Below are 16,160 nucleotides of genomic sequence, written 5' to 3'. Positions count from 1 at the left end.
AGGGCCTGTACAATGAGGCCGTGATCCCTGAATGGAGCTCCGAGGTTCTATATAATGCAAATAATCAACAATCTTGATGATTTGTTCCCTACTAGGGTAGGAACAATGGAGAAGTCAGTTTCTGCGTGGAAGCGAGGGGAGAGCCAGGAGCACATGCAGACCTCACCCAGAGGCATCGGTTCTTGTGCTTCCTAAGAATCCCCTGGATCCTGGGATCGTAACCCAAAAAGGAGTGAGTGTGGTGGGGCAGATCCCCAACCCAGTCAGGAAATGGTTAAAGAATTCCTCTGGGCACACTTAGCCTCAACCCTACACACCTGTGTGGCTTCTCCTGCCTGGAGATGGGTGGTCCTTAAAAGGGAGGATTTTTGCTCAATGAGGATCTCCTCTTGCTTACTTTATGGCTTCCCAGAGGTCTAGGACTCTGCTTTCATGGGCTGTGGAAGCACATGGACTTTTTGTTTGGACTACTTTAAACTCCACTTCCCCCAGCAAGGGAGAGGGGGTGTTGCCTTGACAGCAAAGCTGGAGCGCTGTGCCCTGGATGCTGACACAGGAGCAGTGCCCACCCTCTCCCCAAGAGGATGCTAGAGAGATAATAGTCTACTACAAGGACCAAATATTTTTATTACAAGAGGAGGAAACCCCTCAGTCTGGCAAGGTCTTTCCAAAAAAACCAACAGCCACCCCACACACGTCGTTCTTGCGTGTTACATTTGATGAGGACCTACACTATATTTTTTTTAAGACATTACTAATCTTACTTTCCTTGAAGGACGCTGCCTGTTTTTGAAATATTTATGTGAGGATTTTAAGTCCCATGCAACATGCCAGTGGGATAGTTCTATTTCATGGCATCCCTAGCCTCTGTTTGTCAGAGGGTGGAGACGGATGGCAGGAGAGAGATCACTAGACAATTACCTGTTAGGTTCACTCCCTCTGAGGCACCTGGCATTGGCCACTGTTGATAAACAAGATGCTGGTCTGGATGGACCTTTGGTCTGACCCAGTATGGCCGTTCTTATGTTTGTTGAAATGAAGCTCCTGGTTTAACAGCAAAGAACACCGAGTGACGCAACAAGGCAGTCATACCATACAGGGTAACTGCGTCATGAAACATACATGACACGCTTTAATAATCATATCTAACTGGATACTCATTCTAATTGCCAAATTGATCCGCTCTGCTATAAACAGGGGAGGAGAGGAAGAGGAGACTAGATTCAAGGGTACATCTGAGGCCTGAAGCATATTTCTGAACAGTGGATTCAAATCTCACATGGGACAATATAATGTGAGGGAATACCATCAACTCACAAAAATTACTTGCATCTGAAATTTTTTTTTACCTCCTATTGCTAAAAGTAACACAAGCAAAAGAGTTTAGAGGAAAAAATATGTCTACGTACACACAATTCCCCCCCCCTTGTTTGCTCTGTACATTTAACAGCAATTTGTGTCTAGTTAGTTCTACTGTATAATTAGTCAGTCTGTCTTCCTTTTGTTTATACAGACCTTTGAGGCAGAAAAAAGGGAGAAAACGATTTAAAAGAAAATAAAAATTAATAGGAGGACTCAGGGGACGATGTAATTCTTCAAATGTCGTCTCTTTTTAAAAGAGAACGTATTGCTGTAAGATGCTGCAAAGCGTTATGAATACAATGGACAAAATGAAGCAAGAGATGCTTCTTTTTTCTGACACAATAAAATGGTAAAATACCCTATAAGCCCGCACAGCTACACTTGGAGAAGCTGTATATATTTGTACATATGGTGTTTGTCTGCAAATTATTTTAATTCCTGCCACCCTGCTTTTTTTTTTTTTTTTTTTAGCCTAGAAGACTTCAACTTGATGGGGTCCCTTTAAATTCTGTTGCTCATTACTCATATAAGAAAGTGGGTTTTAGGGTTAGAAAAATCCAACATTCATCTTTGACACATGCACTCAAGGCCAAATCAGCTTTTTTAAATACTAGAAATTGCCTAGTTAATCTACTTACAGAAAAATAAGTAGCCACCATGGTTTGGCAAGAAGGTTTACAGCCAAGAAGGGAGGCGTAGCAAAGATCTTGGGGCCAGAAGTTAAAGGCAAACAGTTGGCACAATGTATTCCTTAAAAATTGAATCCAATTACTGTATCAGCCACAAAGTTAATGTGAATTACTGTTCCTGGTGATCTAATATGGACACAAGGTCACAACAAACATACGCAATCAAATACCTGGCATAAAGACACAGAATAGTGTCTAAACTTCTAGAAGAGTCAGTAATATTTAATCAAATTGTGCAACAGAAGGAATAATGCTTACGGCAATAAATAAATTCCTCTAACCGCATGAAGCAATTCCCAAACATTGGTTTATTTCTTTATTATTTTTATAAAGCCAATATATTCTACTTCTTCTCACTCCACACGTTGTAAACAGTGGGAGCGTGACAAATGATCACTAGCCCTGAACAAGATATGGCTACAGAAATGCGAGAGCACAGTCTGCCTGCAGCTATATTAGCTTGGAGTCACTCTTCCGCACATTTTTAGTAAAATAAAAGGATAAAATTTGCCTGATATTTTCTACATCTGTATTTAAAATGTTTCAATAATTAGTATGTTTTCACTACCACAGATAATTACAGCCTAGGGCGGGAGGATTCCAGGGATTGATGAAATAGGATACAAAGACTTTCACCTGTAGTTTACTGGGTCAAATCCAGCCTTGAGTGGAGAATGTAGCATGAAAAAAAAACAGGATTCTGGTTCACAATCCAGAAGTCTTCATGCAGAACCGCACTTAACCTATCTGTCTTGTCCCAGCTTTAGTACACGTGGCGACAACAGTTAGCAGCTGAACAAAATTAAACTGACAGGAGAGACTGCCAAGCTCCATATCTCAGGCTATCAAAAGATCTCCTGCATCCTCTGTGAGATCAGTGGGTCCCTGCCAGCCCACATCCTGGCAGTTGTGCCGCCACCCCAGAGGGAACCGCTTCTTTATTCAGAAATCATCCCTGGCAGAGCAAACTTACACTTTACAGGGAGAAAAACGAACATTATTGTTCGCTCTAGTTCGAACTAGCACTTCTTCCACTAAAAGGGAATCAGCTCCTGGGCACGGTGAATGAAGCTCTCCCCCATTAGAGGCGATCCTGATGCATCAGGGTTGAGACAGACTGTCAGGGCAGCATGGGAGAGACTTCTGTGCGTTAAAGAGTTCCCCTCTCCAGTGTGGTCCCTAAAAATCACTCAGCCAAGCAGAGCGGTGCTTGCTCAGGACCCTCTCTACCAATGGAGTCGTGCCCCAAACCCATGGGCGGCGGATATCATAGGCTGGGGAAGGCAGTGCCTCCCCAAACAGCCTGGCGTGGCCCCGCCCATCCTCCAGTCCCCTTTCCTGCAGCTCCCGGTGCTCTGCCCTGGCCTACGCTGGCTGGGGCTGCTGGCTTGTCATGGGGACTCAGGGCGGCTGGCGCTCGGGCCGAGATGGCTGCTCAGCACTCGGATCGCGTCACCCAGAGCTCCGGGGCCAGGGGTGCTGCTCCTGCGCTGCCTGGCCGTAGCGGTGCGGGTGGGGGTGCTCTGGGCTCCTTTGGGAGAGGGGGGCAGATGGGGAGAGGAGGAGCCTCAGGCAGAAGGGGAGGGGCCAGGGGCTAGCCTCCCACAATGGCCAGGTCACCAGCCGCCCATGCCCTGGCCAGTTTCAACATGGAATTACAATGATCCTGCAAAGCATCACTGAAGGCCACAAAACAAGAAGGGGGCAGGGGAACTGCCTTGCAAAACAAGAAACAGGGAAAGAGAGGAGTAGCCTTATTTCAATTAATCCAGACACAGTGAGATTCCTTACGTCAGGCCTACGTCTACACTGCACGCCATGGGCGGCAGCAGGTAGGGTATGCGTAGCGACAAGTCGCAATGAAAAGCAAGCTGTAGGTCACACTCCAGTGTGTAGCTACACTCAGTGAACGGTTCCAGGTCTCCACTGCCAGAGCCCTTCCCAATGGTGGGGAAGGGCTCCAGCATCTCCTTGAGGCAGAGAAAGGTACCAGTGGCAGGAAGGCAGTGGGACACTGCACTGCTGAAAATCGCTGCGTAGCTGGCGGAGGCAATGCTTGGGCGAGCAGAGAGCCATATGGGCATGTCTTCATTCCCTAAGCAGCCCTTCTCCGCCTACACTGCTATTTTTAGCAGTGTAGCATCCCGTTGCATCCCCATTGTTAGAGCCTTTCCCTGCCACAAGGGGAATTTATAGCCGGACTAGGGGACATGCAGTTTATGTACTATACACACCCCGCCTACCATAGGTGTGATCACAGCAAAGGCTTGCTAACCAGTCAATAAGAAGAGAAAATAAAGGTATTTCTTTTCTTTAAAAACAAACAAAAACAAAACTAAAGTTTCTCTGGAAGAATAGAGTCTCCTAGCTTAGCTCTCCACTGAAAGTCAAAATACAGAGAAGCAGCAACCACCAGAGTATATTTGGGGAGAGAAGAGAGCTTGGGGGTTTAGGTCTATGGCTTGTGTTATACAGCTCAGACTAGATGATCACAATAGTCCCTTCTGGCCTTGGAATTATGAATCTAGGAGACAAAATAGCAAGCTTTTTCATTTAAGCCTTTTCCAACCAGCCTTGTTGAATTCTGAGCACCTCTCTGGTTCCACTTCTCAATGCTGACTAGGTGTCAAATGAACATGTCTGGGTGAGCTGCCTGGGGCAGCATGGCAAAGATTCTGGAATCATTTCAACCACAGGAAGAAGCCCCAAGTAAACTGAGCCAATCCCGCTAGTCAGGTCTGAATGTGACAGGTTCCACCTTGAAATCAGAATCCTTTGATGCTCCTCTGGTCCCTGTAGAACAGACTGCAAAGAGCAGGAGCAATATCTTACACTTTGAAATGTATAAAATTGTAAACGACAATAAATAATAAATAAATAGACTTTGTATCTATTTGAATACTTTCACCCCCTCTCCAAAGTTTTTATTTACATCGTTTGATGTATACATTTGTCCACTACATAGAATCTATTACTTGCCCTGACTTTTTTAAGACTAAATTACAGGTTACTCCTGATAAGTCTTCTTCAGCCTACCATTGATACTGCAAACTGTTTAGGGCAGGGATCTTGTCTTTACATGTTTGCACAGAGCACAGCACAATGGGGCCTTGATCCTGGATGGGCCACTATAATCCAAATACTTAATAACAAGAGTAATAACATTCACTGTTATGGAACGGTTGTACTGGCAAAGTGTCAGGCCCCCGTGCTGCTCAGTTATTTGATTTCCCCTAACAGGTAAAAGGCCCACCATGTTTTAATTTCCTGAGAGCCTTCCTTTGCCTTGTAAGAGAAACAACTGCCTCACACACGATAAATAGCTTTAAAGAAATGTTCAGACACAGAATACATTTTCCCTCCATTCACAGTGACATTGTTTGGCTTCTGCATCACCCATTCCTAAGACCTTGGGCGAACCTGTGAACTTAATTAAAGAATGGCATTCTATCTGAAATCTGTATTATTTAACACAGAGACTTAAATTAACACAGCATTAAGAACATGAGTTTAATCCCACAGTCATAAAAATGAGTTATAATTTTTACTGCAACCTTAACTCTGCCCCCTTGTGCGCTTGAGTTACAATAAGGTTCACTATAAAAAGCCCACCTAGCACTGAGCGAAAGGCGGCAACTAAACGGATAGTCGCCGACGTCCGTGGCAACACTGATGTGTCACCTCACGCATTACACGCATCCGAGAGCTGTGAGCAACCGAGGGTCACACATAGGGTAAAAATCAGCAGGTACAAACCCAGTTAATTCCTGACAAGGGTAAAAGCGATGGGGTACCAAACGAGGTGTGGGAAGCGGGGTTGTTTTGGAGGCCGGGGCGGAGAGAGGTCACAGAGATGCAGGGCTGGAAGGGACCTCGGGAAGCCACCCAGTCCAGCTCCTGTGCCCGGGGAGCCTCAGGAGGGATGATGAATGTGTCACTTTAGCAGAAAGCTCAGACAAGGGCAGCAGAGGGCAAACAGGAGCCCTGACACCCCACGGGACACGGGCGGACGGCCCTGGGGCACCCTCAGCTACCAGGCGGGGCTCGGAGGCGGAACAGCTCCCAGCTCGGGCACGGTGCAAGGCCAGGCTGAGCTCGCAGCTCGGACCGGAGCCACCCGCCCCCGTCCCTCGCTCAGCCCCGGGAACGCTGCGCTGGGCCAGGCTCTATGGGGAGGGGATGGGCCCGGGGGAAGGACCCGCTGCCGCGTCCGGGGTGCCAGCCCCGCTCGCTCCCTCCCTCCAGCCCCTGCCCGGCCTCTGCTGGCGGGGGGGGGTCATAAGCAGCCCCCCAACTCCCAGTACAACAGAATAGACCCCCCCAGCGACACAGCCCCACCGCGGGCACCGCCCCTCCACTACCGCCGCCTCCCGGTACCGACCCCCCCATGCTCCGGCCCACAGCTACTCCCCCCCATCCCGGGGTCCTGACCCCCCACTACCGCCGCACCCCACTACCGGCCCCCCCATGCTCCGGCCCACAGCTACTCCCCCCCATCCCGGGGTCCCGGCCCCCGACCCCCCACTACCGACCCCCGGTACCGACCCCCCCATGCTCCGGCCCACAGCTACTCCCCCCCATCCCGGGGTCCCGACCCCCCACTACCGCCGCACCCCACTACCGGCCCCCCCATGCTCCGGCCCACAGCTACTCCCCCCCATCCCGGGGTCCCGGCCCCCGACCCCCCACTACCGACCCCCGGTACCGACCCCCCCATGCTCCGGCCCACAGCTACTCCCCCCCATCCCGGGGTCCCGACCCCCCACTACCGACCCCCGGTACCGACCCCCCCATGCACCGGCCCACAGCTACTCCCCCCCATCCCGGGGTCCCGACCCCCCACTACCGCCGCCCCCCGGTACCGACCCCCCCATGCTCCGGCCCACAGCTACTCCCCCCCATCCCGGGGTCCCGACCCCCCACTACCGCCGCCCCCCGGTACCGACCCCCCCATGCTCCGGCCCACAGCTACTCCCCCCCATCCCGGGGTCCCGGCCCCCGACCCCCAACCACCGACCCCCGGTACCGACCCCCCCATGCTCCGGCCCACAGCTACTCCCCCCCATCCCGGGGTCCTGACCCCCAACCACCGGCCCCCCACTACCGACCCCCACATGCTCCGGCCCCAAGCTGCTGCCCCCCCATCCCTGGGACCTGGCCCCCCCGCTACCTCCGCCCCCATCCCGGTGCCCCCGCCCCACGCTGCAGCCCCCGCCCCTCCACGCGCGGCCCGCGGCTCCCCGCACCTGGCAGCGGCTCCGCTCCCTCCAGCTCAGACCATCTTAGCCCTCGTGGGGGAGAAACTCCGCCCACCGGCCTCCCATTGGCTGCTTAGCGCGGCCGCTCACACTCATGCAAATGACGAGCGACCAAGACGGCGCTGATTGGGTGCCGAGAGAGCCACCTCTTGATTACGACAGAGCTGAACAGGGAGGCCCCGGGCCCTGCAGGCCGTCAGCGCCCCCTACGGCAGCGCTCACGTCCCGCACTGTCCGGCATTGACCCCCCCTCCCCCCAGCATCTTCCCTGCCTGGAGCACCCCCCCCCCGCTCCCGGCTGGTGCCCATCCCCTCCCCCCCAGCATCTTCCCTGCCTGGAGCCCCCCCCCTCCCGGCTGGTGCCCATCCCCTCCCCCCAGCATCTTCCCTGCCTGGAGCCCCCCCCCGCCCCCGGCTGGTGCCCATCCCCTCCCCCCCAGCATCTTCCCTGCCTGGAGCCCCCCCCCCTCCCGGCTGGTGCCCATCCCCTCCCCCCCAGCATCTTCCCTGCCTGGAGCCCCCCCCCCTCCCGGCTGGTGCCCATCCCCTCCCCCCCAGCATCTTCCCTGCCTGGAGCCCCCCCCCCCCCTCCCGGCTGGTGCCCATCCCCTCCCCCCAGCATCTTCCCTGCCTGGAGCCCCCCCCCGCCCCCGGCTGGTGCCCATCCCCTCCCCCCCAGCATCTTCCCTGCCTGGAGCCCCCCCCCTCCCGGCTGGTGCCCATCCCCTCCCCCCCAGCATCTTCCCTGCCTGGAGCCCCCCCCCCTCCCGGCTGGTGCCCATCCCCTCCCCCCAGCATCTTCCCTGCCTGGAGCACCCCCCCCCCGCTCCCGGCTGGTGCCCATCCCCTCCCCCCAGCATCTTCCCTGCCTGGAGCCCCCCCCCGCCCCCGGCTGGTGCCCATCCCCTCCCCCCCAGCATCTTCCCTGCTTGGAGCCCCCCGCCCCTGCTCCCGGCTGGTGCCCATCCCCTCCCCATCCCCTCCCCCCCAGCATCTTCCCTGCCTGGAGCCCCCCGCCCCGCTCCCGGCTGGTGCCCATCCCCTCCCCCCCAGCATCTTCCCTGCCTGGAGCCCCCCCCCTCCCGGCTGGTGCCCATCCCCTCCCCCCCAGCATCTTCCCTGCCTGGAGCCCCCCCCCCCCGGCTCCCGGCTGGTGCCCATCCCCTCCCCCCCCAGCATCTTCCCTGCCTGGAGCCCCCCCCCGCCCCCCTGCTCCCGGCTGGTGCCCATCCCCTCCCCCCCCAGCATCTTCCCTGCCTGGAGCCCCCCCCGCCCCCCTGCTCCCGGCTGGTGCCCATCCCCCCAGCATCTTCCCTGCCTGGAGCCCCCCTCCGCCCCCCCGCTCCCGGCTGGTGCCCATCCCCCCAGCATCTTCCCTGCCTGGAGCCCCCCTCCGCCCCCCCGCTCCCGGCTGGTGCCCATCCCCCCAGCATCTTCCCTGCCTGGAGCCCCCCTCCGCCCCCCCGCTCCCGGCTGGTGCCCATCCCCTCCCCCCCCAGAATCTTCCCTGCCTGGGGACCCAGCGCCCAGCCATGCTCCCCCCAGGCACTGTGACCCCCCCATCCCTGCCCCAGAGCCCGCCCCCCGCCAGCTGCGCCGTGCCCCGCTCACCCCGGCGCTGCCCGGCTCCCTCCCGGCTGCAGCAGGAGCAGAGGTGGAGCCGCCCCCCCCCGCGGCGTCCCATCGCCCTAGTAACCTGATGCCAAGCTCCGGGCCGAACCATCCGGGCCTCAGCCAGCGCCGGGCCGGGCCTCCCGCACGGGGCTGAGGCTGCGGTGGGGCCCCGGCCCCGGCCTGCGGGACCGGCCCTAGGCGTGTGTTTGGCGGAGGCAGAGAGGGGCAGGCGGCTCGGTGGGAGCCCGTGGAGGGGCGCCCCCCCCGCCGGCCGGGGCAGATGGTGCAGTCCGGGAAGATGGCAGATGGATACATTGTGGCAGGTAAATGTGTCCGTTTCTCCTGTTCCCGGGCGCGGCGCGGCTCCCCTCCCTGGGTCCGGCCGCTCCTCCCGGCCCCGGCTCGGGGCGGCTTTAACAGCAGCTTCCCGGCTCCCCCCCAGCACAGGCCGCACGGGGAGGCCCCAGGGGCTGCAGCCTCTGCCCTGTGGGCCTGATTCGCCTCCTTCCGACTCCGGATTGAAGCCGGTGTAACGGAAGAGCAGCAGGCTGGGGTTACTCAGTACATCACCGGACTGAAGACATCGGGGCTCAGCAGCAACCGGGCAGGGCAGGGCAGGAGCGGGGGAAAACTTTCCTAAACAAACCCCAAGCTCAGCTGGTTTCAGATTCCCTAAGGGGCCGGAGGGCCCGGTCCGGATACCCTGGGGGTGATGGCTGAGGTACAGCTATCTAGAGCGCTAGCTGCATGGGTGGATCCAACGTTTGTGCCCAGCTTGCTGAGCTTCAGAAAACTTGTAATTGAAGGTAGGGTAAGCCTGGGGACTTGGGTGTCAAGCGTGAAATGGTGGAGTTGAGTTTTGTCTTTGTTTAAATTGGACTTTCAGGGGAGCATTGGCCTGAAATGACCAGATGAAATTCAGTAAAGAACGATTTCAGAGTAACAGCCGTGTTAGTCTGTATCCGCAAAAAGAAAAGGAGGACTTGTGGCACCTTAGAGACTAACCAATTTATTTGAGCATAAGCTTTCGTGAGCTACAGCTCACGTCATCGGATGCATTCAGTGGAAAATACAGTGGGGAGATTTATATACACAGAGAACATGAAACCATGGGTGTTACCATACACACTGTAAGGAGAGTGATCAGGTAAGGTGAGCTATTACCAGCAGGAGAGCGGAGGGGGGGTGACCTTTTGTAGTGATAATCAAGGTAGGCCATTTCCAGCGGTAAAGGAGGACAAAGTATTTCACTTAGGAAGGAAAAATCAAAGACAAAATGGAGAATAACTGGCTAGGCAGTATTACCGCAGAAAAGGATCTGGGGTTTTAATGGATCACAAGTTGAATATGAGGCAACAGTGTGATGCAGTTGCAAAAAAGGCTAATATAATTCTGTGGTGGATTGACAGGTGTGTTGTATGTAAGACATGAGCGGTAATTGTCCTTTTCTGCTCAGCACTGGTGAGGCCTCAGCTGAAGTAATGTGTCCAGTTCTGGGCACTACACTTAAAGAAAGTTGTGGACAAATTTGAGAGGGGGAACCTGATAAATAGTCTTCAGATACATTAAGGACTGTTAATAAAGAGGAGTGTGGTCAATTTTTCTTCATGTCCACTTCATGTAGGACAAGACGTAATCGGCGTAATCTGCAGCAATGGAAATTTAGGTTAGATATTAGGAAAAACTTTGTAACTCTCAGGATAGTTAAGCTCTGGAACAGGCTTCCAAGGTAGGTTGTGGAATCCGCATCACTGAATGTTTTTAAGAACAGGTTAGGTATGTCAGGGATGGTCTGCAAATACTTGGTCCTGTCTCAGCACAGTGGGCTGGGGTGGATGATCTCTCCAGGTCCCTTCCAATCTACATTTCTACGATTCTATGATGCAAAGCAGTGAGAGCTAAACTGAGAGCAATACTTTAATGAACCCCCCTGTGACTCACATCTCTGATTTTTCCCACCAGTAGGAGAGGCTTTTTCTTTCCCACTTAGGTTCATGGTGGCTCTTTAATACTAACGTGAGAGTGTGGGAGTTGCACCCCACGGGATTCAGAACCGGTAACTGTGCTTCACTTTAAACATGAGAGTGGTGCCTATGATGTCAATGGAGGTCAACAATGAGCCCTCCTTATCTGGGACTGAAAACAGTTCAGCTGTTAACGTAGACAGCCTCAAACTGTTTCCAACACTCATTACAGAAGTTGTGATAGATGCTATTAGCTGCAGCTGCATAGGCCATTTGCTTGCGTTTTCCTCCTGTCGGTTGAGCTCTGGTGCAGCTCCAGTGTGGCAGGAAGACGAGGACAGATTAGATGCTGTCCTGTTAATGTCTGTGTCATTCAGCCATATTCAAGGAAAGATGACACAGCCAGGGTTGCCAACTCTTATGATTTTTCACAAGCCTTGCAATATTCGATGTTTGTCTGAAAGCCCCAGATCCTAGATTATGTGATTACATGAAAATCTAACCTTTAATTTTTATTTAAAGTAGGTTTCTAGCCCTGATGGTAGTGGAGAAAAGCTTGAAAATGCGAACCCTGAAAGCTTAATATCCTCACCTCCACCCCACATTTATTATTTTTAAAAACTCCTGAGGCTTAAAAATTCTTGAGGTTGGCAATACTACAATACAGTCACTAAAATGTTAGCGGTCACTGTCAGCCTGTCTATCCCAGTGCTTTCACCATTGTTACCTGAGCAATATGGGTGGGATTTGGGAAATCTGAATAAAATTGCTCCTGGAAGCAAGGTTTATGTGGAATGAAGGACCTAGAGCCCACCTTCTGCCAAGGCTGTTAAACATGGATTGCTCATGTCTATGATAGCAGTCAAAATTTTAGCAATCCAGTTTCTGTGGGCTCAGTCAGGACTCTTTGACATCTAAAGTTGACATACATTAATTATACTCTTAGAAAGCTCAGTCTCCAGGAAGAGTAAGACATCCAGAAAAATCTCTTAATTATTCTTTTAAAATTATGTTTAATCCTGCAGGAAGCTGCCACTTTGGACATTTTATGTTGTACAGGGCCCTGAGTCCCTCGGTGGCGGTAAGCAATTTAAAAATAAAATGTATTTATTATTATTTTTGACAGTCTTATCTTCTAGACTTGGATACCAGTAATGCCGTTCCCACCTGAACACATGATAATCATATGACTTTCAAAGCACTTGTAAGGTACGTTCTTGTAGTTTCTTTAAAACTGCCTAACTTCACAATAATTCTTGTTAAATTAACCAAAAATAGTCCCAGGAATCTACATTTCACAAAAGAGTTTCCAGAAGAGGAAGTTTGGAATGGAGATTTTCCTGAAAGCACAGTTCTCTTCTCAGGTGCATATAGCTGGCAACAATTCTCTTGGGCTTTGTCTACACTATGGAGGTAAGTCAACCTAGGTTACACAACGTAGCTGGAGTCGATGTAGCTTAGGTTGACTTACTGTGGTTTCTACACCATGTGGCATCAACGGGATGCGCTCTCCCATTGACCTCCGCTACTCTTCCCGTTCAAGTGGCGTACTGGAGTCAACAGGAGAGTGATCTGCCGTCAATTTAGCGGGTCTTCACTAGACCCGCTAAATCGACCCCCAGTGCATTGATTGCCACAGCATCAATCCCCGGTAAGTGTAGCCATGCCCTTGGACAGCAATCCTTCCTACCTGCATAGATCTCCCCTTGATGTCACGGGCAGGGAGAGCAGAGTGCAGACAGCAGACGAGAATTTTGCCCAGTATTTCTAATAATAAGGCGAGTTGCCATCCAGCAGCAACAGTGGCTGCTGCCTTCTGACAGCTAAGTCAGAGTGCATCTACACTGGGAGCGAGGGGTGTGATTGCCAGCGGGAGGAGACATGCTCACGCTAGCTCTCATTGAGCTAGTGCACGGAGATGTAGAATGTAGCTGCAGTGGTACGATCCGTGGGACAGGCTGGCCATCACAAGCCCATGCCCCTCAGAGACCCTAGGTACATGCTCTGGGCTCGTGCAGCAGCCAAAGCTACCTTCTGTTTTCAGCGCACTCGTTCAATGAGGGCTAGCACAAGAATGTCTCCTCCAGCTGGGAATCACACCCCGCGCGCCAAGTGCAGACGTATCCTAACTTGCTTGTCACTCCAGTGCACTATCACCCAAGGAATTAGGTCTCATGCAAGAGGACTGCACCAAGTGATCTCTCATCTGTCTAATTGTATTGCCCCCATTTCTGCAATCTCTCAGACGGCCAGGCATCACTTCGTTTGTGCTCACAGTCCCCCAGTGATCTAGGGAAATGTTATCGTTCCTGTTTCTAGATAGGGAACTAAGGCTCAGAGAAATTGAGTGACCTCCCCAAGGCCATGCAGGGAGTCTGTGGTAGAACTGGGAAATGAACTCCAGCTGCTGGCGTTCCAGTTCTTTGCCATAGCTGTAGGATCATCTCTTACGGTATTGCTCGTCTTCCCTCTTCAGAAACTCTTCATTAAAACCAGAGGATGTTATTAGCCTGTGGAGCATTCAGGAGAATCCTGTCCTGAGTGGAGTAAGGCAGCTTTACTTTAAACAGTATGAGCATGTTGTTTTTCTGATCTGAAGCAGTGTTTTGTTGTTTGTTGTTTATATTGTGGTAATGCTCACTCCAGCTGACACTTTGTGCTTGGTGATGTGCAAACACAAAGGAAGATAAAGTGCCTGTCCTAAAGGGCTTAGAAAAGTCTGTCTTCCTCCAGCACTGGCATGGTGTAGGGCTACTGTAAGTAGCCCCATGCTGGCCCCCCTCACAAGCCCCAGCACAGAGAGCATGCTGGGAAGTCTCTGTAGCACATGCTGCTGTGGAGATTCTGGGCTGCTCTGGACTGTGGATCCTCCCATAAAGTAACGCATCCCTGTGGCTGCTCGTTTACTTCATTGGTTGTTTTGATCTCTGGAGGAACCCAGGATCCCAAGCGCATCCATTTTACAACTGTCTTGTTCTCCCTGGCCCGTGTTGCACCTTCTGTGACATGCCTCCAGGAGGTGCAGCACAGAATCTCAACTGTTGGTTCTGGTGCTAGACTAGTGGGCAACCGTTCCTATAACGCCCTGTTCTCTACCCTCCCTCGGTATTCTCTCATGGGTTTATACTGAGCTCGTCCCTCAAGTCCTCAACCATCAGTGTTCAACCCAAAAGGAATGGAGCATCACCCAGTGCACTTGAGTGACCTCTGGCGGTTGCTCACAGCTGTGCTGACTGGCTCCAGAGAATCATGTCCAGCTCTCTGCATCTGGAAGGGAAAGAGAGTTGCGTTAACACAGAGCCTTTGAGGGTGGAGGATATTCCAATAAAACATTTTTTATAATCAGCTTATAATTTGGATAGTAAATCTGTGCTTTTTTAAAGGCTTTGGAGTGTTCTCATGCCAGTTTTAAGATAACAGGTTCTGAGCATGCATTTTTCTGAAATGAGTTTTATTTTCTAGATGAACATTTGCCATAGCAGATGCCTAGAGGAAGAGGTGACCTTCTAAGCAGCAAGATGAGTGAATGGCAAAGGATTTTTGTGCAAAATCTGACTGTTCCTCCACACTCCCAAAGGAGACGACATCTCCCGAGGGAATCAATGGCATTTCAGTGTGTCCTGAAGTATGTTGAGGGGAATTTAATTAAGCAGGTAAAGAAATATTCTGTCTGCCTTGTGGGAGTGTAGCTTTCATACCCTTCTCTTGTTGACATTCTCTCCTTTGAGTAGAGTTCTAATATTTAAAATTCCACAGTGACTACTGAGATTTAGGCTGGATCCAAGAAGTGTGTGGAAGGTCCTTTCACCCTGTCTTCTGCAGACTGGCACAATTTTCCAGGTGCATTCTGTGGCATTTTCACTTTTTCCTGGGTATTAGGTATTGGCCATTCTTGGAGGCAGGTTTCTGGATCTGATCAGGCAAATCCTGTGTTGTCAGCAATGTAAAGTCTCGTGCAAATTAATGTAATTTTTTGGGGGACTTTCGATATGAGAGAACAACTCCTCTCTGACCAACAGTCCAGGATCTTCGGAGTAATATAATTGATTGCAAACACTTACACTCGCACCATGTTAAGGAACAATGGATCTCTCTGGGTGCATCCCTTTGTGGGCTCTAGCCCTTGAAGACACAATCTCATCTCTACACTAATTGAATAACAAAGCTTCAAGAGAAACAAATTCTTAACATGAGTTGTAGGGCAGATCTATCCCACTTAATTCATAAGAGCAGTTCTTACTCGTTTGAGCTGCTCTGTTGAAGTCAGTGGTACTTTCACCTGAGCAGGGGATGTAGGATGGACACTTCAAAGTGAATGGCCTCATGGTGTGTTTTCTCAGCAAGCGCATCCATATATTTGAGTTCACTGAGCTCAGAAAAGGAACTAAAGTTTTGTTCTCTTTATGTACCTCATGAGAAAAAATGCTCAGACATGCATTTGGATCAATGGATTATAGTTTAGAAAGTCAAACTGTTAAAAAATTCAAGAATCAGTGTTAGCATCACAACAAACTGTGTTTTCTCTCTTGTTCATATGCCATTTGGATTTGGTTAAGACTCAGCTTTCCCCAAGCCAAGAGAAAACACAGGTGGAGAAAACCAGGAGGATTTCAGGTTCTGAAAGGTAGAAGAACTAGTCACAAAAATTTTCTTTGTTATTCTTATCTGCTAATTTGAAGAGAATTTTTGTTCTGGGAGCTGGAAAGTTCAGCTAGGTGGATCTGTAGTGATAGTGGAAATTTTAAGCAGATTTACCACTGTCCTGCCTTTCTGAGGACTTACAAGAGGATTTTAGAACTTGGTTGGTGCATTTTAATGTAGGTTTATATTTTAACCAGCAAATGGAGTTGGAGATCTTGTACTAAGATTCTAATAGAGTAACATTCAGTGGTTTCAGGGACTGGGCCACTAAATAATATCACATTTGGTAATATCTTTCCACTGTCCTTAAGCTGACAGCAATATTGGATGTGAAAGGAGACTGATAGCTAAAAATGCTTAATTTTAACTATGCTAAAAAGATTACCTACTTTTATTGTTAATATTTGTTGATAAGTTCTTGGCCTCAGATTTGTACAGCTCATTGTGTTACTGTGAAGAACAGCTGTTTTGATTCCAGGCCCAAGGTACCACAGGGTGAGATTTCCAAAACCAAGTAAGGGAAGTAGCCACACTTCTAGTAACATTAATGGGAGTTGTGTCCCTGGGTTTAGAGCTGAAAATGTCAGCCAAGTTTCACACGCTGATTTTGAACTCTGATGAGAACTTTCATA

At 51.3% G+C, this 16,160-nt stretch overlaps 2 protein-coding genes across 9 annotated transcripts in view; one reads left to right on the top strand and one right to left on the bottom strand.

Annotated features, from left to right (window-relative positions):
- KCNAB2 (potassium voltage-gated channel subfamily A regulatory beta subunit 2) overlaps positions 1–9,122 on the bottom strand; it is a 109,812-nt gene extending 100,690 nt beyond the window's left edge. For 2 of the 4 annotated variants that reach the window (XM_084652088.1, XM_084652092.1), the window contains exon 1: positions 7,298–7,375. The gene's annotated coding sequence lies outside the window, so the exon portion shown is untranslated. The other 2 variants (XM_084652090.1, XM_084652089.1) reach the window with 2 other exon arrangements.
- NPHP4 (nephrocystin 4) overlaps positions 9,115–16,160 on the top strand; it is a 100,527-nt gene continuing 93,481 nt past the window's right edge. For 3 of the 5 annotated variants that reach the window (XM_084652086.1, XM_084652085.1, XM_084652082.1), the window contains exons 1-3: positions 9,115–9,246; positions 12,014–12,096; positions 14,350–14,540. In XM_084652086.1, the coding sequence (XP_084508212.1) occupies positions 14,370–14,540 (171 nt within the window). In that variant the 5' untranslated portion in view covers positions 9,115–9,246; positions 12,014–12,096; positions 14,350–14,369. Of the gene's footprint in view, positions 9,247–10,027; positions 10,071–12,013; positions 12,097–14,349; positions 14,541–16,160 lie in introns of those variants that run through there. The other 2 variants (XM_084652084.1, XM_084652083.1) reach the window with 2 other exon arrangements.

The sequence above is a fragment of the Lepidochelys olivacea genome (assembly GCF_965140295.1).
Source record: "Lepidochelys olivacea isolate rLepOli2 genome assembly, chromosome: 18".
Taxonomy (NCBI): Eukaryota; Metazoa; Chordata; order Testudines; family Cheloniidae; genus Lepidochelys; species Lepidochelys olivacea.
This window is presented reverse-complemented; position numbering and strand designations above follow the sequence as displayed.